The sequence below is a fragment of the Leucoraja erinacea genome, chromosome 25 (genome assembly GCF_028641065.1).
Source record: "Leucoraja erinacea ecotype New England chromosome 25, Leri_hhj_1, whole genome shotgun sequence".
In the NCBI taxonomy this organism is placed as follows: domain Eukaryota; kingdom Metazoa; phylum Chordata; class Chondrichthyes; order Rajiformes; family Rajidae; genus Leucoraja; species Leucoraja erinaceus.
Window position 1 is genome coordinate 28,421,613 of NC_073401.1, and position 27,193 is coordinate 28,448,805.

The 27,193-nt window shown below is 49.2% G+C and overlaps 1 protein-coding gene across 1 annotated transcript in view; it reads left to right on the top strand.

Moving 5' to 3' along the window:
- LOC129709196 (unconventional myosin-XVIIIb-like) overlaps window positions 1–27,193 on the top strand; it is a 157,749-nt gene that overhangs the window by 68,189 nt on the left and 62,367 nt on the right. Inside the window, exons 16-25 of the mRNA XM_055655387.1 lie at window positions 3,262–3,406; window positions 5,149–5,308; window positions 7,361–7,544; window positions 8,486–8,717; window positions 9,901–10,010; window positions 11,518–11,583; window positions 13,124–13,252; window positions 16,604–16,747; window positions 17,695–17,784; window positions 26,083–26,202. Coding sequence (XP_055511362.1) covers window positions 3,262–3,406; window positions 5,149–5,308; window positions 7,361–7,544; window positions 8,486–8,717; window positions 9,901–10,010; window positions 11,518–11,583; window positions 13,124–13,252; window positions 16,604–16,747; window positions 17,695–17,784; window positions 26,083–26,202 — 1,380 coding nt within the window. The remainder of the gene's footprint in view (window positions 1–3,261; window positions 3,407–5,148; window positions 5,309–7,360; window positions 7,545–8,485; window positions 8,718–9,900; window positions 10,011–11,517; window positions 11,584–13,123; window positions 13,253–16,603; window positions 16,748–17,694; window positions 17,785–26,082; window positions 26,203–27,193) is intronic.

The window sequence follows — 27,193 nt, forward strand, 5'->3', positions numbered from 1 at the left end:
ATTTAAAGTAGGCATGCAGGTGCAGCATGCAGTGAAGAAAGCGAATGGTATGTTAGCATTCATAGCAAAAGGATTTGAGTATAGGAGCAGGGAGGTTCTACTGCAGTTATACAGGGTCTTGGTGAGACCGCACCTGGAGTATTGCGTACAGTTTTGGTCTCCTAATCTGAGGAAAGACATTCTTGCTGTAGAGGGAGTACAGAGAAGGTTCACCAGACTGATTCCTGGGATGTCAGAACTTTCATATGAAGAAAGACTGGATAAACTCGGCTTGTACTCGCTAGAATTTAGAAGATTGAGGGGGGATCTTATAGAAATTTACAAAATTCTTAAGGGGTTGGACAGGCTAGATGCAGGAAAATTGTTCCCGATGTTGGGGAAGTCCAGAACAAGGGGTCACAGTTTAAGGATAAGGGGGAAATCTTTTAGGATCGAGATGAGAAAAACATTTTTCACACAGAGAGTGATGAATCTCTGGATTTCTCTGCCACAGAAGGTAGTTGAGGCCAGTTCATTGGCTATATTTAAGAGGGAGTTAGATGTGGCCCTTGTGGTTAAAGGGATCAGGGGGTATGGAGAGAAGGCAGGTACAGGATACTGAGTTGGATGGTCAGCCATGATCATATTGAATGGCGGTGCAGGCTAGAAGGGCCGAATGGCCTACTCCTGCACCTATTTTCTATGTTTCTATGTTTCTATGAATGGTATGTGTGGAAGCAGTCCGGCCCATCTTGCCCACACCGGTCAACATGTCCAAACAGCAAGAGTTTCACCTGCCCACGTGTGGCCCATTTCCCCCCCCCCAGACCTATCCTATCCATATACCGATTTGTACTGATTTTAGACAATCAGCCATGATCATATTGAATGGCTTGAGGGGCCGAATAGCCTACTCCTGTACCTATTTTTCCATGTTTCTTTGCACCTGTCTAACTGTTTCTTAAAGATTACGATAGTCCCAGCCTCAACTACTTCCTTTGGCAGCTCGTTCCATGCACCCACCACCCTCTGTGTGAAAAAGTTACCCCTCAGATTCCTATGAAATCCTTTCTCCTTCACCTTAAACCTATGTCTGCAGGGCAGGTTGGGCTGAAGGGCCTATTTGCACGCTGTAATGGAGCCTGTCAAACGGCGATTTTTTTTTGGCGACTGCTGGCGTCATATCGGTGTCGCCAAAAGATTTTGAACATTTCAAAATCCAGCGGCGACCAAAACAATGTTGCGACACTTGAAAAAACGCCGCGCGGCAATATGTCATCGTCACGCCAGATCACCGCTGCGTCACCACCGCATCACGCCGCGAATATTTCAGTGAGCTGATACGGCAGTCAATGATGCCGGCAGTTGCCGAAAAAATCGGCAAGTGGGACAGGCCCTTAAGACTCCGTGACGTTGATGAAGAGTTGGTTGGTGCAGCTGAGGTGATTTCACAACCGACGTTCCAGATTGAATCTCTGCAGTCTGATCACATCTAGTCATGAATAATGGTGGGCAATTAAACAGCTTAGAGAAGTTTAAGGGACCCCCACGGAGGGAGGAATTTCACCCCCTCGCCTTTTACCAATTCAGCAAAGATCTGCTCGTCGCAAGAAAAAACCCCCCCCATCGGTTTCCAACTCTCGATTTCTACAGAGTGGCAGCGTGGACGGGGAATCTTCCACCGGCCGGAAACAGCGTGAAAAATGAACGCTTTCCACCGCTCTCCGGTCCCAGAGCCTGATCGGGCTGCGTTATTAATAACCTCTATCACTGCAGGCCTGACCAATTCCCAGCCACGTAGCTGGATTATTAGAGCAGTTTATATGTTCCGCTTGTGAAAATCGCAGTGTCACCACATTATATTGTCCCACCCCCCCACCCCATTCTCCTGAGCAATGCAACATTATACGAGGCAGGCGCTCAAAGGATCTGAAAACATATAAGATTATATAACATCAGTCTGAAGAAGGGTTTCGGCATGAAACGTCGCCTATTTTCTTCGCTCCATAGATGCTGCTGCACCCGCTGACTTTCTCCAGCAATTTTGTGTACCTAAGATTATTAAGGGATTGGACGCGCTAGAGGCAGGAACATGTTCCCGATGTTGGGGGAGATTCCAGAACCGGGGGCCCCAGTTTGAGAATAAGAGACGAGGAAAAACCTTTTCACCCAGAGAGTTGTGAATCTGTAGAATTCTCTGCCTCAGAGGGCAGTGGAGGCCAACTCTCAGAATATTTTCAAGAGAGAGTTAGATAGAGCTCTTAAAGATAGTGGAGTCAAGGGATGTGGGGAGAAGGCGGGAACGGGGTACTGATTGTGGATGATCACATTAAATCAGTAAGCCAGCACCGGCTGGCTTGAAAACCCACGCAGATCACGGGGACGAGGTACAAACTCCATTCAGACAGCACCCGTAGTCAGGATCGAACCTGGAACCCCGGCCCTGTGAAACAGCAACTCTACCGCTGCCCCATTTATTTACTCCTGGTAATTATTGATTTTGCCTCGGGTTTAGCGCATCTGCATGTTTTTTTAATGTACTGTATTTGTCCACTGGTACCTTGCTGACTATAGTTTAGTTTAGTTTATTGTCACGTGCGCTGAGGTACAGTGAACAGTACGGGTGTCAGGGGTTACGGGGGGGAAGGCAGGGGAATGGGGTTGAGTGGTGGAGGTAGATCAGCCATGATTGAATGGCGGTCACGGGAACGCAGCGGTAGAGTTGCTGTCTTACAGCGAATGCAGCGCCAGAGACCCAGGTTTGATCCCGACTACGGGTGCTGTCTGTACGGAGTTTGCACGTTCTCCCCGTGATCCGCATGTGTTTTCTCCGAGATCTTCGGTTTCCTCCCGCACTCCAAAGGCGTACAGGTTTGTAGGTTGATTGGCTCGGTTATAAATGTGAGAAAAAAAAATGATAGTGTTAATGTGCGGGGATCGCTGGTCGGCGCGGAACCGGTGGGCCGAAGGGCCTGATACCGCGCTGTATCTCTAAACTAAACTGAACTAAACTGAACTAGTTGGGCCGAGTGGCCTAATTCTACTCCTATCACTTATGATCATATGATTACAATCGAGCCGTCCACAGTGTACAGACACAAAGCGAATAGCATGAATAAAGTACACAAAATGCTGGAGTAACTCAGCGGGACTGGCAGCATCTCTGGAGAGAAGGAATGGGTGACGTTTCGGGTCGAGACCCTATTTTCGCTTGCAAGTAAGCTTAATTTGTATGTCGTGAGTCTGAACCTGAGCCAACGTCTTAGTGTTTCGATCTGTCAGTTCAAGGTTCAGCTACCCATGCATGAGGAGAGCAAGGGACTGCTCTGGATTCTTGACGAAGAGGTCTTGGTTCAGGACTCCAAGGACAGCGTGGTCCTCGACCGCCTGTGCGCCTACTTTGAGAAGAAGGGGCTGAAGAAGGAAGGTAATAACGGCGACCAAAATAACACACACAGTTCGCCCGTGAATGCAAACAGCAGGAGCTGTGATAAGCAGCGGGAATCGCAGCTCGAATTAGCTCCTTTAGTTTGCACATCCACAACAATCTGCCGAAGCGCAAGCTCATAGGTTCCTAAGTTACAGGAACAGAATTAGGCCATTCGGCCCATCAAGTCTACTCCGCCATTCAATCCTGGCTGATCTATCTCTCCCTCACAACCCCATTCTCCTGCCTTCTCCCCATAACCTCTGACACCCATGCTAATTAAGAATCCATCTATCTCTGCCTTAAAAATATCCATTGACTTGGCCTCCACAGCCGTCTGTGGCAAAGAATTCCACAGATTCACCACCCTCTGACTGAAGAAATTCCTCACCATCTACTTCTTAAAGGAACGTCCTTTAATTCTGAGGCTGTGCCCTCTGGTCCTAGACTCTCACACTGGTAGAAACATCCTCTCCACATCCACTCTATCCAAGCCTTTCACTACTTGGTATGTTTCAATGAAACCCCCCCCCTCATCCTTCTAAACTCCGTTTCAGTTTCAGTTCAGTTTATTGTCGTGTGTATCGAGGTACACTGAAAAGTTTTTGTTGCGTGCTGTCCAGTCATCGGAAAGACAATACATATAACTATATAACCATATAACAATTACAGCTCGGAAACAGGCCATCTCGGCCCTACAAGTCCGTGCCGAACAATTTTTTTCCCCCTTAGTCCCACCTGCCTGCACTCATACCATAACCCTCCATTCCCTTCTCATCCATATGCCTATCCAATTTATTTTTAAATGATACCAATGAACCTGCCTCCACCACTTCCACTGGAAGCTCATTCCACACCGCTACCGCTCTCTGAGTAAAGAAGTTCCCCCCTCATATTACCCCTAAACTTCTGTCCCTTAATTCTGATTACATGATTACAATCGATCCATTTACAGTGTATAGATACATGATGAGGGAATAACGTTTAGTGCAAGGTAAAGCCAGCAAAGTCCGATCAAGGATTGTCCAAGGGTCACCAATGAAGTGGATGGTAGTTCAGCGCTGAGAATCGTGAGATTCTTACCGCGTTTCCCGAGTACCTGCCGTTAGCGTTACGGGCCGCTAAGAGACGTCCCCGAGCTCCAATGTACCCGCCACGTACATTCTACGTGCTTACCATGAGTTTGATTTTTTTTAAACTCGGGAGAGCTCTTGAATGTACTCGTACAGTGGTTCAGGCCCTTAATTGGCTTGGTAAATGTTAAAAAAAAATGTCCCTAGTGGGTGTAGGATAGTGTTAATGTGCGTGGATCACTGGTCAGCGCAGACCCGGTGGGCCGAAGGGCCTGTTGCCGTGCCGTATCTCTAAACTAAACTTGTTAGAATGGCCTAATTCTATTCCTATCACATGATTACAATCGAGCCGTCCACGGTATACAGACACAAAGCGAATAACATGAATAATAGACACAAAATGCTGGAGTAACTCAGCGGGACGGGCAACATCTCTGGGGAGAAGGGATGGGTGACGTTTCGGGTCGAGACCCTTCTTTCGCATTGTAAGTAGGCCTAAGTTGTATGTCGTGAGTCTGTACCTGAGCCAAAGTCTCTGCGGAAAATAGTCTGGATGCGAAGAAGATGTTTCCACTAGTGGGAGAGTCTCAGACCAGAGGGCACGGCCTCAGAGTAAGAGGATGCACTTTTAGACTCGGGCTCTTGTCTGACTTGTTTCCCGTTCCACAGAGAAGCAGCCACTGCGGAGATGTGAACAGGAGCAGCAGTTTGTGATTTCCCACCAACTTGGGACTTGCCCCGTGCGATATGACCTGACGGGGTGGATTAACAAAGCCAAGCCCAACCAGTCCCTGGAAAACGCCAGCCAGGTGCTGCAAGAATCCAGAAAGTAAGTGGTGAGAGTTTCACGTAGACTTTAACAGGGTTAGGGGTGGCAGGTTGGAGCAGCGGCTGGAGCTGCTGCCTCACAGCGCCGGAGACCCGGGTTCCATCCCGACTACGGGCGCCTGTCTGCACGGAGTTTGCACGTTCTCCCCGTGACCCGCGTGGGTTTTCTCCGAGATCTCCCGTTTCCTCCCACGCTCCAAAGACGTGCAGGTTTTGTAGGTTAAATGGCTTAGAGATACAGCGCAGACACAGGCCCTTCGGCCCACCGAGTCCGTGCCGACCAGCGATTCCTGCACATTAACACTACCCTACATACAGGAGGGACAATTTACACATACACCGAGCCAATTAACCTACAAACCCGTGCATCTGTGGAGTGCGGGAGGAAACCGAAGATCTCGGAGAAAACCCACGCAGGTCACAAAGAAACACAGACAGCACCCGTAGTCGGGATCGAACCCGGGTCTTCGACGCTGCGAGCGCTGTAAAGCAGCAACTCTACCGCTGCGCCACCGTGGCAGTCACGTTGTTCGGCCCCATATTGTCCTATTGGCCTTTTGTACAGAGGATAATTCTGATGTTATCAGTAAAATGCAAGTTTTCACATTGAGCATAAATACCGTTTCCTCGCTGGCCGACTGTGTTCAGGAATGTTCCATTTATACTTTCAGAACGACTCTGCCTTTAAGCTGTGCGCATTATTGATAATTACTGCAACCATTAAGAGGTTTAATCGACATTAAACATTTTATTAATGGCTGGCTCCCCTTTGGGCCTTTGCATCAAGTTGTTCTGGATCGAAGGTTCCCTTTCGCTTTGAAAACTACACGTCAATGCTTTGAATCAACATAATAAAATGAGCAAGGATCAGGTTTTGTCGATCTTTGTCAATACTGCACAAGCAATGGGCGGCACGCTGGCGATCAAGTTGCTGCCTTGCCGCCTTACCGCGCTCACAGCGCCAGAGACCCGGGTTCGATCCCGACTACGGGTGCTGTCTGTACGGAGTTTGTACGTTCTCCCCGTGACCTGCGTGGGTTTTCTCCGAGATCTTCGGTTTCCTTCCACACTCCAAAGACGTACTGGCTTGCAGGTTAATTCGCTTGGCGTAAAATGTAAACAATTGTCCCTAGTGTGTGTAGGGCGTTGTTAATGTGCGGGGATCGCTGGTCGGCGCGGACTCGGTGGGCCGATGGGCCTGTTTCCGCGCTGTATCTCTAATCTAAACTAAGAACAACACAGCACAGGAACAGGCCCTTTGGCCCACAATGTCTGTGCCGAACATGACACCAAGATAACCTGCCTACATATAATTCATGTCCCTCCATTCCCTGCATATCCATGTCCCTATCTAAACGCCTCTCTAACTCCACCATTATACCTGCCTCCACCACCACCTCTGGCAGCGCTTTCCAAGCATCCACTCTGTGTAAAAAAACTTGCCCCGCACATCCCCTGTAAACTTTGCCCCTCTCATCTTATAGCTAGGCTCTCGAGTATTTGTCATGTCTGTCCTTGGAAGAGGTTCCTGACTCTCTACCCCATCTATGACTCTCATAGTTTAGTTTGCAGGTACAGCATGGAAACAGGCCCTTCGGCCCACTGAGTCCACGCCGACCATCGATCACCCGTTCACACTCGTTCTATGCTGTCCCACTTTCTCATCGAGCTTCCTACACGCTCGGAGTGATTTCCAGAGGGCCTTGTAAAATTGCTAGTGTGTAGGACAGTGTTAGTGTACGGGGCGATCGCTGGTGGACGCAGACTGGGTGGGCCGAAGGGCCTGTTTGCGCGCTGGATCTCCAAAGCCTGATGGGCCTGTCCCACTTAGGCAACTCTTTAGGCGGCTGCCAGGGACTAGTTTTAATGGGATTCACCTACGACAACTGGTGACAACCTACGACAGCAAAAATTGTCACCACTGCCGTCGAAAATGTTTTCAACACGTTGAAAATTTAGCGGCAGTCGCCCAAAAAATCGCCTAAGTGGGACGGGCCCTAAACGCACCAACCACAATGATTGAAGCTGACTTTTGATCATTTCCTCCCATCAGCGTCTCCCTCAAGAAGCTCTTCTCGTCCCGGTCCAAAATCCCGGCCATCTGCCGGTCGGTGTCCGGGCTGGAGGGAACGTCCCAGCAGTCGCTGCATCGAATCAGCTGCGTACGGAAAACATTCAGCAGCAGCTTTGCAGCGGTGAAGAGGAAATCTGTCTGCGCCCTCATCAAACTCCAAGTGGTGAGTGTGGATGGAGCCTGCCTTAGCCCAGAGGGTGTGTTTACAGCCATTGTACCACCAGTGGTTATAATATTCCATCAATGTAATGCCAATGTTTTTCTTCTCACTTATGTTAACATGGATCCCGAGCAAAACACAAAGTGTTGGAGGAATTCAGTGGGCCAGGCAGCACCTGGGGAGGGAAGGGACGGGTAGCGTTTCGGGTTGGGACCCTTCTTCAGACCCTTCTTTAAAAGGGTGATGACGAAAGCTCATGACTCGCAGAGTCAGCAGCCCATTCCCCCATTCCCCTCCCCAAATACTGCCTGACCCGCTCAGTTCATTAGTGATAGGAGCAGAATTAGGACATTCGGCCCATCAAGTCACGGTGGCGCAGCGCTAGAGTTGCTGCCTTACAGCGAATGCAGCGCCGGAGACCCGGGTTCGATCCTGACCACGGGTGCTGTCTGTACAGAGCTTGTACGTTCTCCCCGTGACCTGCGTGGGTTTTCTCCGAGATCTTCGGTTTCCTCCCACACTCCAAAGACGTGCAGCTTTGTAGGTTAATTGGCTTCGGTAAATGTAAAGGTTGTCCCTAGTGTGTGTAGGATAGAGTTAGTGTGCGGGGATCGCTGGTCGGAGCGGACCCGGTGGGCCAAAGGGGGTGTTTCCGCGCTGTATCTCTAAACTAAAGTCTACTCCGCCATTCAATCATTGCTGATCTGTCTCTCCCTCCTAACCCCATTCTCCTGCCTTCTCCCCATAACCCCTGACACCCGTAACTAATCAAGAATCTATCTATCTCTGCCTTAAGAATATCCATTGACTTGGCCTCCACAGCCTTCTGATTCACCACCCTCTGATTAAAGATCCTCCAGCACTTTGTGTTTCTGCTCCGGACTTCAACGTCTGCGGTCTCTTGTGCCTCTGCAGGTCTTCATTCCTCTCTCCTTAAATCCCAGGATGCTCTCGTAAACCTGATCAAGCGATCCGAACCACATTTTGTCCACTGTTTCGTCGCCAGGCCAGACGGGGGCGATCCAGAAGGGAGGCTCCTCCCTCCACAAAGGGCCGGCGATGTGTTGGAAGCGCCCACCTCCAGAGGCCATTCACCGTCTACCTTTGATATCCCCACACTCAGGTCTCAGCTCCAAGGGTCTCAGCTATTGGACGCACTTCGCCTCTACAGGCTGGGTACGGTATCTGCCGCGGGCTGACATCACCAACGCGTTCGTAGCTCAAATGTCCTTGCCATCCCACGGTGGCGCAGCGGGTAGAGCCACTGTCTCACAGAGCCAGAGACCCGGGTTCGATCCTGACCTCGGGTGCTGTCTGAATTTGAGTTTAGTTTGAGATCAGTTCAAAACTTTCTGTAGTTATGGCTTAATAGAAATAGTTAGCTTCTGATCTGTTAGTTTGTTAGTTTGTTTAAGAAAGAACTGCAGATGCTGGAAAACTCGAAGGTAGACAAAAATGCTGGTTGAGGCAGCATCTATGGAGCTGAGGAATAGGCGATGTTTCTGGTCGAGACACTTCTTCAGACTGATGTGGGGGTGGGAAGAAGCAAGGAAGAGGCGGAGACAGTGGGCTGTGGGGGAGCTGGGAAGGGGAGGGGAAGGAGGGAGAAAGCAGGGACTACCTGAAATTGGAGAAGTCAATGTTCATACCGCTGGGGTGTAAACTACCCAAGCGGAATATGAGGTGCTGCTCCTCCAATTTGCAGTGGGACTCACTCTGGCCATGGAGGAGGCCCAGGACAGAAAGGTCGGATTCGGAATGGGAGGGGGAGTTGAAGTGCTGAGCCACCGGGAGATCAGGTTGGTTAGTGCTAACTGAGCGGAGGTGTTGGGCAAAGCGATCGCCAAGCCTACGAGATTAATTTATTGTCACGTGTACCGAGGTACAGTGAAAAGCTTTTGTTGCGTGCTAACCAGTCAGCGGAAAGATAGTACATGATTACAATTGAGCCATCCACATGTACAACTACATGATAAAGGGAATAATGGGAATCACGTTTAGTGCAAGATAAAGTCCAGTAAAGTCTGATCAAAGATAGTCCAATGGCCTTGGGTGCTGTCTGTGTGGAGTTTGTACGTTCCCCCCGTGACCTGCGTGGGTTTCCTCCGAGTTCTTCGGTTTCCTCCCACACTCCAAAGGCGTGCAGGTTTGTCGGCTAATTTGCTTGGCGTAAATGTAAACGTGTGGGATAGTGTTGGTGTGCAGGGATCGCTGGTCGGCGCGGACTCGGCGGGCCCAAGGGCCTGTTTCCGCGCTGTATCTCTAACGCTAAAAACGATCTCCGTTTCGTGCCGTGAATCAAGCCGTGCCGGTGGGCGCCTGGTGTTGACGTGGCCTCTCCCGTTTGGTGTCTCGGCAGGATTTCCCGACCACATGGTGTTTGGCGACTTCAGGCGCCGCTTTCAGGCCCTCGCCCCGGACATCGTGAAGAAGTACGGAGCCTCCTTCATGGTGATCGATGAGAGGAAGGTGCGTTCTAGGTCACTGGGCGGGCAAGGCGCGAGGATGCTCGCGCCCAATACAATCTTCAATGCATTGGAGTTTTCCTTTAAAGATAACACACAAAGTCAAACACACGTCATGGGTTCTGTCACAGCTTGGTCAGAGGGGGGGGCGACACTGTAGCTCTGTTCTCTGTTCTCTATTCTCTGCCTCAGAGGGCGGTGGAGGCCAGTTCTCAGGATACTTTCAAGAGAGAGCTAGATAGGGCTCTTAAAGATAGCGGAGTCAGGGGATATGGGGAGAAGGCAGGAACGGGGTACTGATTGGGGATGATCAGCCATGATCACATTGAATGGCGGTGCTGGCTCGAAGGGCCGAATGGCCTACTCCTGCATCTGTTGTCTATTGTCTATTGTAGCACAGCGGTAGAGTTGCTGCCTCACAGCGCCAGATATCCTGACTACAGGTTCGATCCTGCCTACGGGTGCTGCCTGTATAGAGTTTGCACGTTCTCTTTGTGGATGCGTGGGTCTTCTCCGGGTGCTCCGGTTTCCCCTCGCGTTCCATAAGACGTGCAGCGGTGGAGTCGCTGCCTCACAGCGCCAGAGACGCGGGTTCGATCCTGACTCCGGGTGCTTGTCGGCACGGAGTTTTTTGCGCTCTCCCCGTGGCCTGCGTGGGTTTTCTCCGAGTGTTCAAGTTTCCTCCCACATCCCAAAGACGTACAGATTTGTTGGATAATTGGCTTCTGTAAATTGTCCCCAGTGTGTAGGTTGGAACTACTGTATGGTTGATCGCTGGTCAGCACGGTCCCAGTGGGCCGAAGGGCCAGTTTCCACACTGTATCTCTTTTTTAAAAAAAAAAGCTGCGCCTATGACTGTAAGAGAATTGTGGATGTAGCCCGGACCATCACACAGACCAGACTCCCCACCATTGACAATAGACAATCGGTGCAGGAGGAGGCCATTCAGCCCTTCGAGCCAGCACCGCCATTCAATGTGATCATGGCTGATCATCCACAATCAGTACCCCGTTCCTGCCTTCTCCCCATATCCTCTAACTCCGCTATCTTTAAGAACCCTATCTAGCTCTCTCTTGAAAGTATCCGGAGAACCGGCCTCCACCGCCCTCTGAGGCAGAGAATTCCACAAACTCACAACTCTCTGTGACAAAATGTGTTTCCTCATCTCCGTTCTAAATGGTTTACCCCTTATTCTTAAACTGTGGCCCCTGGTTCTGGACTCCCCCAACATCGGAAACATGTTTCCTGCCTCTAGCGTGTCCAAACCCTTGATAATCTTATATGCTTATATGTTTATTTTATATGACTCCATCTACACTTCACAATGCCTTGGTAAGGCAGCCAACATCATCAAAGACTTGTCCCTGTCCCACCCTGGTCAATCCTCCTTCTTCTAGCCTCTCCCTTTCTCTGCCAGAGTTCCTGCCTTTGTACAAATTGCAGCAAAATGTTCGTTCGCATAAGTCTACGATAAGCCTCAAAATCATTGACGCTCTGGATTATTTTTTCAGGCCACTGAAGAACTACTTGGCTTGTTGGACTTGGAAAAACACAGCTTTACCCTGGGACAGAGTCGGGTAAGTCCCCAAACCTCTGCCGGGACGGAGGTATATCTCTCCGGATAGTCACATTTTAATGGAGAACATTGGGGTGCACGGTGGCGCAGTGATAGGTACCCAGGGACCCGGATACCATCCTGACAACGGGCGCTGTCTGCACGGAGTTTGTACCCTCTCCCCCCGTGACCTGCGCGGGTTTTCTCTGAGATCATCGGTTTCCGGCCCCACTACAAAAGACGTGCAGGTTTGCAGGTTAATTGGCTTGGGATGAATGTAAAATTGTCCCCAGTGTGTGTGGGGTAGTGTTAGTGTACAGGGTGATCGCTGGTTGACATGGACTCGATGGGCCGAAGGGCCTTTCCACGCTGTATCTCTAAAGTAAAGGTAAGTAAACTAGACATGAATACAAACAAGCCGAACTCAAGAACAAGTAGAGGGAAGGAAAAGACACAAAGAGAGCAGAATATAGCCTGAAGCCTGATGGTTTGGTTTGTACAGGGCCCTGGTGAGACCGCACCTGGAGTATTATGTACAGTTTTGGTCTCCTAATTTGAGGAAGGACATTCTTGCTATTGGAGGGAGTGCAGCGTAGGTTCACCAGGTTAATTCCCGGGATGGTGGGACTGTCATATGATGAAAGAATGGATCAACTGGGCTTATATTCGCTGTAATTTAGAAGGATGAGAGGGTATCTTATAGAAACATACAACATTTTTAAGGGATCGGACAGGCTGGATGCAGGAAAAAAATTTCCAGATGTTGGTGGAGTCCAGAACCAGGGGTCACAGTTTCAAGAGCCTGTCCCAGTTGCCGATTTTTTTCGGCAACTGCCGGCGTCATATCAGTGTCGCCAATAGGTTTTGAACGTTTCAAAATCCAGCGGCGATAAAATAAATGTTGCGACACTTGATAAAAAACACCGCACGTCAATACATCGTCACGCCGCGGATTTTTGACGGTGACCTGATATGTCAGTCAGTGATGCCGGCAGTCGCCGAAAAAATCGCCAAGTGGGACAGGGGCCTTAAGGATTAGGGGTTGGCCATTTAGGACTGAGATGAGATTCACCCAGCGAGTTGTGAATCTGTGGAATTCTCTGCCACAGAAGGCAGTGGAGGCCTATTCACTGGATGTTTTCAAGGGAGCGTTGGATAGAGCTCTTCGGGCTAACGGAATCAGGGGATACTGCTAGACAGGCAGCATCTCTGGAGAGAAGGAACGGGTGACGATGGGTGGGAAAGCACTAACTGCTTTCAAGAGAGAGCTGGATAGGGCTCTTAAAGATAGCAGAGTCAGGGGATATGGGGAGAAGGCAGGAACGGGGTGCTGATTGGGGATGATCAGCCATGATCACATTGAATGGCGGTGCTGGCTCGAAGGGCCGAATGGCCTACTCCTGCACCTATTGTCTATTGATATGGGGAGACAGCAGGAACGGGGTACTGATTGGGGATGATCTGCCATGATCACATTGAATGGCGGTGCTGGCTCGAAGGGCTGAAGGGCCGACTCCTGCACCTATTCTGCAAAGTTTCCATGTCTGTATGTTTCCCAACAGATCTTCTTCAAGGCTGGAGTGGTTTCACAGCTGGAGAAGCAGCGTCAGAGACAGATCACCCAGAGGTTGATCCCACTGCAGGCACTCTGCCACGGGTTCCTCGGCCGACAGCAGTTCAAGAAAATGAAGGTAAAATCTCCTGCTTCTCACCCCCACGGCCCACGACAAAACCTTTAGATTCAAGTCAAGTTTATCCGTCACATACACATACGAGTTGTGCAGTGAAATGAAAAGTGGCAATGCTTACGGATTGTGCAAAAAAAACATCAAATCAGAATGGAACAGAATCACATATTCACATATTACAGAATAGTTGGAAGAAAACAAATGAATGAATGAAAACTTTATTGTAATTCAGATATACACCTAGACACAGTGCACCTTGAACGAAATTTCGTTGCATTTTACTCTCCAAAATCAGTTAATAGTTAAAAGTTCCAGGTGCGTCCATAAAAATGCCTCATGCGCATGGTTCTGTAAAATAAATATATATTAAAAAGTTTTTAAAAGTGACGATATTGCAACAGCAGTAAAGTTAGTCCCTGGTGAGATAGGAGTTTACAGTCCGAATGGCCTCTGGGAAGCAACTCCTTCTCAACCTCTCCGTTTTCACAGCATGGCAACGGAGGCATTTGCCTGAACGTAGCAGCTGGAACAGTCCGTTGCTGGGGTGGAAGGGATCTCCCACCAAGATCTTGTTGGCTCTGCAGTTGCACCTTCTGATGTATAGTTCCTGCAGGGAACCGGGTGTAGTTCCCATAGTGCGTTCGGCCGAACGCACTACTCTCTGCAGAGCCTTCTTGTCTGAAGATGAAGGAATGCTAGGATGCAATGTACGGGTCTGCTCCCTTTGATCTTTTGTTTTCACACCTTATCCTTCCATATCCCTCGTTTCCCTACTCCCCTGACTCGGTCTGAAGAAGGGTCTCGCCCCGAAACGTCACCCATTCCTTCTCTCCAGAGATGCTGATGCTGCCTGTCTAGTTTAGAGATACAGCACGGAAACAGGCCCTTCGGCCCACCGGTTCTGCACTGACTAGAGATCTCCGCACATTAACACTATCCTACACAGACTAGGGGGCAATTTACACTTATACCAGGCCAAGTAAACTACAAACCTGTACGTCTTTGGAATGTGGGAAGAAACTGGAGATCCTGGAGAAAAGCCACGCAGGTCACGGGGAGAACGTGCAAACTCTGTACAGACAGTGCCCAGAGTTGGGATCGAATCTGGGTCCCCGGAGCTGCAAGAGGTGCAAGACAGCGACTCTACCACTGCGCCACCGTGACGCCCTTTCCTGTCCCGCTGAGTTACTCAGCATTTTGTGTCCGTCTTCCTGCTCCAATTGGCATTGGTTTAGTATTGCCACTGGCACCGAAATACAGTGAAAGAGTTAGTTTGCATGCTGTCCAGCCAAAGGAAATCTTACAGTCAGGCTGAGCATGTGTGGGGAGGTACTGCAGATGCTGGTTTACATCGAAGATAGACACAAAATGCTGGAGGAACTCAGCGGGTCAGGCAGCATCTTAGGAGAAAAGGAATGGGTGATGTTTCAGGTCGAGACCCTTCATCAGACTTGTGAATGGTCTCGACCCGAAACGTCACCCATTGTAACGGGTATAGCTTGGACCCAATGGCAGCACAGAGTAGTAACACAGGAATGGGTACACCGTACCCACACAGAGGCTCAGGATTGAGCGAGGGTTCCGAAGAGGGGCAGGCAGGAGACGTAGTCGGGGTAGCGGAAGGTCCGGTAACCAGGAGATCCAACACACGATGCAAACAAACCAGCCAGGGACAGGTGAAAGGACGGAATGGTCAGGGGCAGGCAGGTTCGAATCCGTGTAGGCAGTCGGGAAATCACTGGAGAGTCTTGCATGAATGCTGAGAACAATCTGGCACTGTGTGAATGGTGAGGAGAGTCTAAATACCGGGTTAATTGGTGATCAGAGGCAACTGAGTGCAACAGGTGAGGAGAGTTGGGCTGATGAGAGGGGAGTGGCAGGCAGGCGAGGAGAAGGAGGGACCGGTGGTAATGTACTGGGAGGTGAAGTGGATGAGAATGGGGAGAGGGCAGACTGTGACACCCATTCCTTTTCTCCAGAGATACCGCTGAGTTACTCCAGCATTTTGTGCCAATCCAGCCAAGCAGGTCGTGCAAAGAGAAAACGCAGCCACAGTACAGTTGAGGTTGAGGTTACAGTGCAGTTGTAGTTGATTGTCACGTGCACCGAGGTACAGTGAAAAGCTTTTGTTTCCTGCTGACCAGTCAGTGGAAGGACTCTACATGATTATAATTGAGCCATCCACAGTGTACAGATACATGATACATATATAGAATATTTGGGCAGCACGATAGCGCAGCGGTAGAGTTGCTGCCTCACGGCGCCAGAGACCCGGGTTCGATCCCGACTACGGGCGCTGTCTGTACGGAGTTTGCACGTTCTCCCCGTGACCTGCGTGGGTTTTCTCCGAGATCTTCGGTTTCCTCCCACATTCCAAAGACGTGCAGGTTTGTAGATTAATTGGCTTGGTGTCATTGTAAATCGTCCCTAGTGTGTGTAGGGTAATGCTAGTGTGCGGGGGGGTCGCTGGTCAGCGCGGGCCCGGTGGGCCGAAGGGCCTGTTTCCGCGCTGTATCTCTAAACTAAACTAAACTAAGGCGTCGTAATCTGGTAGCATGTGTCTTTGTGTTTTCTGCCTTGCGGGAGAGGGAATGACCAGGGTATGAATGGTCTTTAATTATGTTGGCAGCTTACCCAAGGCAGCGTGAAGTGTAGTTCGTGTCAAGGGGGTAGTGGGAGGAGGCTGGTTTGTGTGATGGACCGGGCTGCACCCACAACTCTGTGTAACCTCTTGCAGTTTTGCTTGGGCAGACTAGTTGCCAATGCAAGTTACATAGAAACATAGAAAATAGGTGCAGGAGGAGGTAATTCGGCCCTACGAGCCAGCACCGCCATTCATTGTGATCAAGGCTGATCGTTCCCTATCAATAACCCGTGCCTGCCTTCTCCCCATATCCCTTGACTCCACTAGCCCCTAGAGCTCTATCTAACTCTCTTTTAAATCCATCCAGTGACTTGGCCTCCACTGCCCTCTGTGGCAGGGAATTCCATAAATTCACAACTCTCTGGGTGAAAACGTTTTTTTCTCACCTCGGTCTTAAATGACCTCCCCTTTATTCTAAGACTGTGTGGCCCCTGGTTCTGGACTCGCCCAACATTGGGAATATTTTTCCTGCATCTAGCTTGTCCAGTCAAGTTGTGATGAGGATGCCTTCAGCCGTCTCCACTTTCCCCAAGTCTCCACCCTCGCCCTCTTCCACCCCCTCCCCCGCCATGATGCTCCACACATCTCCACTCCTGCCCAACACAGCTCCACTGCCTGTACTCCAGCACACGTTCCACAGCGCGCTCTCTTTCCCCTTGAGATCGGTTGGGTTGACCTCTCCGGCTCACCGCTTGCTATCTTCTCTCCAGACCCAACGCTTAGCTCTTCGCTGCATCCAAAAGAACTTCAGGAAGTACTTGGCCGTTTACCAGTGGGGCTGGTGGCAGCTGATGTCCCGTGTCAGACCAATGCTCACCATTAACTTGGCCAACGGAAACCTTCAAAGCAAAGAGGTACGTGTTTGCGTGCAGTGACGTGACTTGTGAATAAAGTTCATACGTTCTAGGAGCAGAATTAGGCCTTAGCGGCGACTGCGGGGGGCTCCGGAGGTCCATCAGAAGAAGAGACTGACTTTGGTGCCTTCCCTCATAGTGGGAAACATTTAATTCTGCTGTGTGGGGATGTTTTATGTTGAACTTTATCGCGTGTTGTGTTCCTTTTTTTCATTGTATGGTGATCACATTTCACTGTACCAACTGGCACATGTGACAAATAAATGCATCTTATATCTTGTATCTTTTGGCCCATCCAGTCCACTCCGCCATTCAATCATGGCTGATCTATCTTTCCCTCTCAACCCCATTCTCCTGCCTTCTCCCCATAACCCCTGACACCCGTACTGATCAAGAATCTGACAAACTCCGCCTTGAATATATCCATTGACTTGGCCTCCACAGCCGTCTGTGGCAATGAATTCCACAGGTTCACCACCCTCTGACCAAAGAAATTCCTCCTCATCGTCTTTGTAAAGGAATGTCCTTTTATTCTGAGGCTGTGGCCTTTAGTTCTAGACTCTCCCACTAGTGGAAACATCCTCTCCACACCCACTCTATCCAGGCCTTTCATAATTCGGTCAGTTTCAATGAGGTTTCCCCTCGTCCTTCTAAACTCCAGCGAGTGCAGGCCCAGTGGCATCAAACACTCGCCATATGTTAACCCAATCTATGCTGGGATCATTCTTGTAAACCGCCTCTGATCCAGCTCCAAAGCCACCACACTTTGTTCCACTATATTCCATCTGCCACTTCTCTGCCCACTCTCCCAACCTGTCCAAATCCTTCTGCAGGATCCCAGCTCTCTGGACACTACCTGCCCCTCCACCTACTGTATCTTCGTATCACCCGCCCACAAAGCTCTTCCAAACGTTCTGATCCGGTGTTTTTTTTTTCTCTGCCGTTAGGAAGAGGTCAGTGTTTTGCGGAAGAAGCTGGAGAAATCCGACCGGGAACGCAACGAGATGCGAGGGCAAGCTGGACTTCTCGAGGGCAAGGCAAGTCTCGTATCATCTGCTCTTTTAGCTTCACAAGGTCATGAGGGTTAACAGTAGAATTAGGCCATTCGGCCCATCTACTCCGCCATTCAATCATGGCTGATCTATCTCTCCCTCCTAACCCCATTCTCCTGCTTTCTCCCCATAATTCCTGACACCCCGTACCGATCAGGAATCTATCAATCTCTGCCTTAAAATTATCCACTGTCTTAGAAACATAGACATAGAAACATAGAAATTAGGTGCAGGAGTGTGAAAAGGCTCTCTGTGTGAAAAAAGTTCTTCTCATCTCGGTTTTAAAGGATTTCCCCCTTATCCTTAAGCTGTGACCCCTTGTCCTGGACTTCCCTAACATCGGGAACAATCTTCCTGCATCTAGCCTGTCCAACCCCCTTAAGAATTTTGTAGGTTTCTATAAGATCCCCTCTCAATCTCCTAAATTCTAGAGAGTATAAACCAAGTCTATCCAGTTTTTCTTCATAAGACAGTCCTGACATCCCAGGAATCAGTCTGGTGAACCGTTCTCTGCACTCCGTCTATGGCAATAATGTCCTTCCTCAGATTTGGAGATCAAAACTGTACGCAATACTCCAGGTGTGGTCTCACCAAGACCCTGTCTTGGCCCCCACAGCCTTCGGTGGCAATGAATTCTACAGATTCACCACCCTCTGACTAAAGAAATTCCTCCTCAACTACTTGCTAAAAGAACGTCCTTTAATTCTGAGGCTGTGGCCTCTAGTCCGAGACTCTCCCTCCAGTGGAAACATCCTCTCCGCACCCACTCTCTCCAGGCCTTTTATTATTCTGTATGTTTCAATGACTTCCCCACTCATTCTTCAGTTTAGAATTGCAGCGTGGAAACAGGCCTCTCGACCCACCGAGTTCACTGACTAAAGAAATTTCTCCTCACCTCCCTCCCAAAGGAACGTCCTTTTATTCCGATTGCACGCCTCGTTTTCACCTTCCTCTCAGCTGACAATGAACCGTTCTACTTTTCCTTGAACATCTTCTGCTTTGATCTGTCATTTTCACACTTTACCCTTCCATATCTCTGTGTCCCCCCCACTCTCCCCTGACTCAGTCAGAAGTAGGGTATCCACCCGAAACGCCACCCATTCATAGAAACATAGAAACATAGAAAATAGGTGCAGGAGTAGGCCATTCGGCCCTTCGAGCCTGCACCGCCATTCAATATGATCTTGGCTGATCATCCAACTCAGTATCCCGTACCTGCCTTCTCTCCATACCCCCTGATCCCTTTAGCCACAAGGGTCACATCTAACTCCCTCTTAAATATAGCCAATGAACTGTGGCCTCAACTACCTTCTGCGGCAGAGAATTCCAGAGATTCACCACTCTCTGTGTGAAAAAAGTTTTCCTCATCTCAGTCCTAAAAGATTTCCCCCTTATCCTTAAATCCTTAAACCCTTGAAGACCTATCAGACTGCATGAGATCGATCTTCGAAGAATTACCCTAGATTAGCAAAACATAATTTCTCTTTCATAAGTCAATGTTGACTCTGCTCAATCACATTAGTATTTTATAAGTGCCCTGATACCACAGCTTTTATCATAGATTTCAGCTTGTTCTTAATCACTGATCCCAGGCTGACAGGCAGGTTTAATTTTAGTTTAGTTTAGAGATACAGCGCGGGAACAGGCCCTTCGGCCCAACGAGTCTGCGCCGACCAGCGATCCCCGCACGCTAACACTATCCTACACACACTGGGGCCAATTTACATTTACACCAAGCCAATTATACCAACCTGCAAGGCTGCACGTCTTTGGAGTGTGGGAGGAAGTAAACCCACGGGAAGAACATTTCTTCCATCGAACGTGTCCAAAGACAGGCAGCTTGATTTGTTACTAACACCTATGAGAGAGAAGCGAGTGTTACCAAACGTCTGAATTCACTGGGGTGGAACCCCCTCCAAGACAGACATGAAGCTCACCGTTTGACCTGTTTTTACAAAATGTTACATGGTCAGCTCGACATAGATTACAAGACCTACACCAAACCCAAACCAATTAGGAGCAGACGAGGGCATTCGATCCAATTTGCGATCCCAGCTACAAAGACAGACGTGTACAGCAATTCGTTCTTCCCCCGCACAATTAAAGCATGGAATAATCTCCACCCAACTATAGTTACCCAACCAGATGCAACTAAATTTAAAGTAGCTCTTTCTTCCCAATAACCCTTTCTGGCTTAAGCCCTCCCTTCACCACCTCCAGTTTAAATTCCATTTGGAATATTTTGGAGGACCAAGAAACGTACAAACTCTGTACAGACAGCAGCCGCAGTCAGGATCGAACCTGGGTCTCTGGCGCTGCTGTACGTCAGCAACTCTGCCGCTGCGCCACCGTGCCGCCCTGCACTACTGGGGCAACTCCACGACTGCCACGATGTGATCTGTGGGTGTAACGGATGCTTGACAAGTGTGACAGCTTCCACAAGGTGAACAGACAAGCCGTCAATAAAGGCCCCATTAACAAATCCTCTCGCTGCTCTTCGCATTTGGCCATTGATTCAGCAGCCAGCTTGACGTGCAGGAGACACAGCAGCTTCCGGCTTCACATGTTGGCTGGTTTAAAGCACTGGGGGAACACAGTCCTCAGAGAGCTTATGTTGTCAAAACATTCTTGCTCCAAATGTTGAACTTGCTTCAACACTGGTTTTAATTTGCCAAGTCGATTACGTAATTCCCATTGAGTGAATTGATCGATTGTGCTTTCTATACCAACTGCCAGGAGTGTCAGACAAAGTAAACCTTTCGTTAACCTTGCTAGTAATCAGAAGTTTATTTCATTAAACCTCCCATGATGTCCAGAACGCAGCCGCCCGACTCATCACCCACACCAAATCCTGGCATCACATCACTCCAGTCCTCAAACAACTTCACTGGCTTCCCATTTCCCACCGGATCACCTACAAAATCCTGATCCTCACCTACAAAGCCCTCCACCATCTGCCCCCCCCCCCCCCATATCTCACTGACCTCCTCTCCCCCCCTACCAACCCTCACGGTCCCTCAGATCCACATCAGCCGGTCTCCTCTCCATCCACAAGTCCAACCTCCGCAGTTTTGGGGACAGAGCCTTCTCCAGGGCAGCTCCCAGGCTCTGGAACTCCCTCCCCCAACTGATCCGCAATTCCGTGTCCCTCACCATCTTCCAGTCCCGCCTCTTCACCTCTGCCTATCCTTAGCCCAACGTCCCCCTCCCTTTTCATCTGTGCTTGAATTGCCTCATATTCTGTTTTGAATTGAATTCTGTCTTTACTTTGTGTACTAGTTATGCCTCTACTATTTATTTCATTCCCCTTACATGTTTTTTCCTCTACCTGCTAAATCTTTGTAAGGTGTCCTTGAGACTCTTGAAAGGCGCCCATAAATACAATTTATTATTATTATTATTATTATTATTATTATTATGTGTCGGGCTTCCTTGAACTGCGATTCCAGGTTAAAGATTCACTCCTCAAAACAGGTTCTCTTTCTATCTAATTCACTTTTTGCTCGTTAGAAGCTGTCCAGTTTAGATACAAAGTGCTGGAGTGTGGCAGAGAATTTCACTTCTGTGGCAAAGAACTCTGTAACGGAAATGTGGAGGCAATTTGTCACATCGAGTCAACTCTGACACTCAATCATAGCTGATCTATCTTTCTCCCTCTCAACCTCATTCTCCTGCCTTCTCCCCGTAACCCCTGACACCCAAGAATCTTACCAATCTCCACCTTAAAATTATCCGCTGTCTTGGCCTCCACAGCCGTCTGTGGCAGTGAATTCCACAGATTCAATGTGGAATCAGTGGAATTCCACCATTCAGTGTGATCACGGCTGATCATCCACAATCAGTACCCCGTTCCTGCCTTCTCCCCATATCCCCTGACTCTGCTATCTTTAAGAGCCCTATCTAGCTCTCTCTTGAAAGCATCCAGAGAAGTTACTTAAAATTAACGAATTCAATGGTCATACACACTGGCCAGCGCAGTGGCAGAGTTACTGCCTCACAGCACCAGAGACCCGTGTCCGATCCTGACGATGCCGTCAATGGGAGTTTGCACGTTGTCCCCGTGACCTGTGTGGGTTTGGTCCGGGTGCTGTAGTCTCCTCCCACACTCCAAAGACGTGCAGGTTTACAGGTTCATTGGCTTGGCATGATTGTGAATTGTCCCGAGTGTGTGTGTTGAATACTGCTAGTGTGCGGGGATCGCTGGATATCAGCGTTTAGGGGATGAATGGCAATGTGGGATAATGTAGAACTAGGGACGGCTTGTGAGGTTATCCATTTTGGTGGCAAAAACGGGAAAGCAGACTATTATCTAAATGGTGGCCGATTGGGAAAGGGGGAGATGCAGCGAGACCTGGGTGTCATGGTACACCAGTCATTGAAGGTAGGCATGCAGGTGCAGCAGGCAGTAAAGAAAGCGAATGGTATGTTGGCTTTCATAGCAAGAGGATTTGAGGATAGGAGCAGGGAGGTTCTACTGCAGTTGTACAGGGTCTTGGTGAGACCACACCTGGAGTATTGCGTGCAGTTTTGGTCTCCAAATCTGAGGAAGGACATTATTGCCATAGAGGGAGTGCAGAGAAGGTTCACCAGACTGATTCCTGGGATGTCAGGACTGTCTTATGAAGAAAGACTGGATAGATTTGGTTTATACTCTCTAGAATTTAGGAGATTGAGAGGGGATCTTATAGAAACTTACAAAATTCTTAAGGGGTTGGACAGGCTAGGTGCAGGAAGATTGTTCCCAATGTTGGGGAAGTCCAGGACAAGGGGTCACAGCTTAAGGATAAGGGGGAAATCCTTTAAAACCGAGATGAGGAGAACTTTTTTCACACAGAGAGTGGTGAATCTCTGGAACTCTCTGCCACAGAGGGTAGTTGAGGCCAGTTCATTGGCTATATTTAAGAGGGAGTTAGATGTGGCCCTTGTGGCCAAGGGGATCAGGGGGTATGGAGAGAAGGCAGGTACGGGATACTGAGTTGGATGATCCTCGAAGACCTCGAAGGGCCGAATGGCCTACTCCTGCACCTAATTTCTATGTTTCAGTGGCACAGCGGTAGTGTTGCTGCTTCACAGCGCCACAGACCCTGGTTCCATCCTCAACATACGTCAGCAAATGTTTCAAGTCAAGAGAGTTTATTGTCGTGTGTGTCCCAAATAGGACAATGAAATCCTTGCATTGCATTGCTCCAAATTCCATAGAATAAATATACATATATATACACACACTCAAAATCTCCGTGTAGGAAGGTTTAAACTGGACAGACACAAAAAGCTGGAGTAACTCAGTGGGACAGGCAGCATCTCTGGAGAGAAGGAATGGGTGACGTTTCGGGTTGAGACTGATCTCTGATAGTGGTCTAAACGTGGTCTAAAGATCCTTACAGGACCGCACTTGCACAACCTGTCGGGCTGTTATTTATGAACGATAAGTGAAGGAATAGAGGGAATTATGCTCCAGATGATCCAGCATCTGTTGTCAGAGGTTATAATTAAGGATAAATTGATTCAACACCTTGAGGATTTTTATCAGAGGGAGCCAGCGTGATTAGTGATGGCTAGTTTGTGCCAAATCAACCCAATTCTTCAAAGCAAAGTTAAAAGCAATGGACAATGGAATTGTGTCAGTCAGAAGAAGGGTCTCGACCCGAAACGCCACCCATTCCTTCTCTCCAGAGAAGCTGCCTGTCCTGCTGAGTAACTCCAGCATTTATCAGTGCCTATCAAATATATTACTTATATAGACTCCCAGATATTGTTATCCAGTTCAGTTTAGTTCATTGTCACGTGTACCGAGGTACAGCGAAAAGCTTTTTGTTGCGTGCTGACCAGTCAGCGGAAAGACAACACATGATTACAATCGAGCCATTCGCAGTGTACAGATACATGATAAGGCAATAGCGTTTAATGCAAGGTAAAGCCAGTAAAGTCCGATCAAGGATAGTCTGAGGGTCACCAATGAGGTAGATAGTAGTTCAGCACCGCTCTCTGGTTGTGGTAGGATGGTTCAGTTGCCTGATAACAGCTGGGAAGAAACTGTCCCTGAATCTGGAGGTGTGTGTGCGTTTACACACTTCTGTACCTTTTGCCCGATGGGAGAGGGGAGAAGAGGGAGTGGCCGGGGGTGAGACTGGTCCTTGATGATGCTGCTGGCCTTGCCGAGGCAGCGTGAGGTGCAGATGGAGCTGCTGGAAGGGAGATTCTGTTGCTATTTGTTGAGTTCCTGCAAAGAAATAGCCAGTTGACCTTTCTCTCTGTGTAAATTTATTCAAGCGACGCATTCTGGACGGCACAGAAAAAACTCATCAGAATTCACACCCACACTGAGCAAATTCATAACTCCCAGCCGCATCACGTGGCCACTCTTCCCATCCGTGAATAATTAATACTGACCATTTTACGTCATTTCAGCAGAGATTTTTTTTTTTTTAAACCAAAAATAGATTTATTCAAGTATTTACAATAATAAATCATCCAAAACAAACCCATCGGCACAATAGACAATAGGTGCAGGAGGAGGCCATTCGGCCCTTCGAGCCAGCACCGCCATTCAATCTGATCATGGCTGATCATCCCCAATCAGTACCCCGTTCCTGCCTTCTCCCCATATCCCCTGACTCCGCCCTTTTTAAGAGCCCTATCTAGCTCTCTCTTGAAAGCATCCAGAGAACCGGCCTCCACCGCCCTCTGAGGCATTTCGTTGTCTCTGTACTTCCACAGACTCACCACTCCCCGTGTGAAAAAGTGTTTCCTCGTCTCCGTTCTAAATGGCTTACTCCTTATTCTTAAACTGCGGACCCTGGTTCCGGACTCCCCCAACATCGGGAACATGTTTCCTGCCTCTAGCGTGTCCAAGCCGCCATTAACAATCTTATATCATTCAATGAGATATCCTCTCATCCGTCTAAACTCCAGTACAACTACACCTAAGTACAACTAATACAGAGAATACAAGTACAACTAATTTCCTTTAATCAACTCCCCCCCCATATCCTTATCAAGGATGCATTTCACCCCCCCGCGGTGCCCAGCGGGAAATATTTAGTAGACAACGCACAACTGCAGCAAACCGCCGACGTTCAAGCTCCTGCCCGACGGGACCAGGGAGCAGGGAGAAGGAGGTGTCTTTGATCAACCATTATTTGAGTTTTAGTTTTCGAGATAGATACAGCGCGGAAACAGACCCTTTTGGCTCCACCGGGTCCGCGCCGACCACGATCCCCGCACATTAATGGGCCGGTCCCACTTTTTTTCGGCGACTTGCCGGCACCCGTCAAAGGTCGTTGGAGGTCACCGGAAAATTTCAACACGTTGACAATCCAGCGGCGACCAGATCAAGGTGCGACTCTTTGGGCGACTACTCACGCCAAATACAGGCTTCACCCCGCGACATGCTGCCTGTACGGGCGTGAGTCGTCTCCTCAGTCGCCCAAAGAGTCGTAGCTTCTTTCTGGTCGCCGCTGAATTTTCAACGTGTTGAAAATTTTCGGAGACCTATGACGGGTGCCGACAGTCGCCGAAAAAGTCGCGTGTGGGACAGGCCCTTAACACTATCCTACACACACTAGGGACAATGTTTACATTTACCAAGCCAATTAGCCCGCAAACCTGTACATCTTCGGAGTGTGGGAGGAAACCGGAGCACCCGGAGAAAACCCACGCGGGTCACGGGGAGAACGTACAAACTCGGTACAGACAGCGGCCGCAGTCGAGATCGAACCCGGGTCTCTGGCGGTGCATTCGCTGTAAGGCAGCAACTCTACCGCTGCGCCACCGTAATAAATAATTACGTTGGATTATTTACACAAAGGGAGGTGTGTGTATGGAACGAGCTGCCAGAGGAAGTGGTTGAGGCAGATATTATTGCAACGTCTAAGAAACTATTAGACAGGTACATGGATAGGACAGGTTGAGAGGGATATGGGGCAAACGCAGGCAGGTGGGACTAGTGTAAATGGGGGATGTTGAGCCGAAGGGCCATCTTTACAATGAAGATACTGGCAGAGGAGGTCGTTGAGGCAGGGTGCGTTGCAACGTTTAAGAAACAATTAGATAAATACATGGGTAGGACAGGTTGAGAGGGATATGGGGCAAATGCAGGTAGGTTACTAGTGTTGGTCAGTATGGCAAGTTGGACCGAAGCGCCTGTTTCTATGCTATATCACTGTATGACCCTTTGTTGGCTGCTCTTCCAAGGCACAGTGGAGTGTAGATGCGGTCAATGGTGGGTAGTCCGGCCTGAGCGACATCTACAACTCTCTCTGCTCTCTTCGTATTTTGCTACAGATTTCGGACCTGACAGCGGAGCTTTCCGACGAACGTTTCAAGGGTGACGTGACGTATCGGGTACTGGAGGGCGAGCGTGCAGAGAGGCTGCGGCTAACGCAGGAACTGAAGGCCATGCAGGTGAGGAATGGAATTATGTCACACCGCATCAATAGGAACCAGAGGGTGGTGGGTGTATGGAACGGGCTGCCGGAGGAATTGATCGGATAGACACTGAGTTGGGGAATCGAGAACCAGAGGACATAGGTTTAAGGTGAGAGGGGGAAAGATTTAATAGGAACCTGACCTGGTGGCCCCATGGAACGAGCTGCCGTGGGAGTTGAGGCTGGGACTATCTCGACGTTTAAGAAACAGTCTTCTTCTTGCCTATGGCGTGCACAGCCTAAAGTTGTAGGACAACTCGTTCTATTTGAAACATATAAGATTGTTAAGGGCTTGGACACACTAGAGGCAGGAAACATGTTCCCGATGTTGGGGGGAGTCCAGAAACAAGGGGCCACAGTTTAAGAATAAGGGGTAAGCCATTTACAACGGAGACGAGGAAACACTTTTTCTCACAGAGAGTTGTGAGTCTGTGGAATTCTCTGCCTCAGAGGGCGGTGGAGGCAGGTTCTCTGGATGCTTTCAAGAGAGAGCTAGAGAGGGCTCTTAAAAATATTGGAGTCAGGGGATATGGGGAGAAGGCAGGAACGGGGTACTGATTGGGGATGATCAGCCATGATCACGTTGAATGGCGGTGCTGGCTCGAAGGGCCGAATGGCCTCCTCCTGCGCCTATTGTCTATTGTCTACTGCCTGGCCGACCCGTACAACATCCGCCCAGTGCTGTCACCAGGACCACCGGTATTTAGAGCCAAGTTAAGACTAAAAATTTAATTCAGATTTCAATGTGTACGGGCAGCTGGGTGGCGCAGCGGTAGAGTTGCTGCCTCACAGTGCCAGAGTCCCGGTTTTGATCCTGACGAAGGGTGCTGTCTGTGCGGAGTTTGCATGGACAGTCTCCTCCCAAATCCCAAAGACGAACAGGTTTGTAGGTTAATTGGCTTTGGTGAAAAATTGTAAATTGTCCCTAGTGTGCAGGATAGTGTTAGTGTACGAGGCGATCGCTGCTC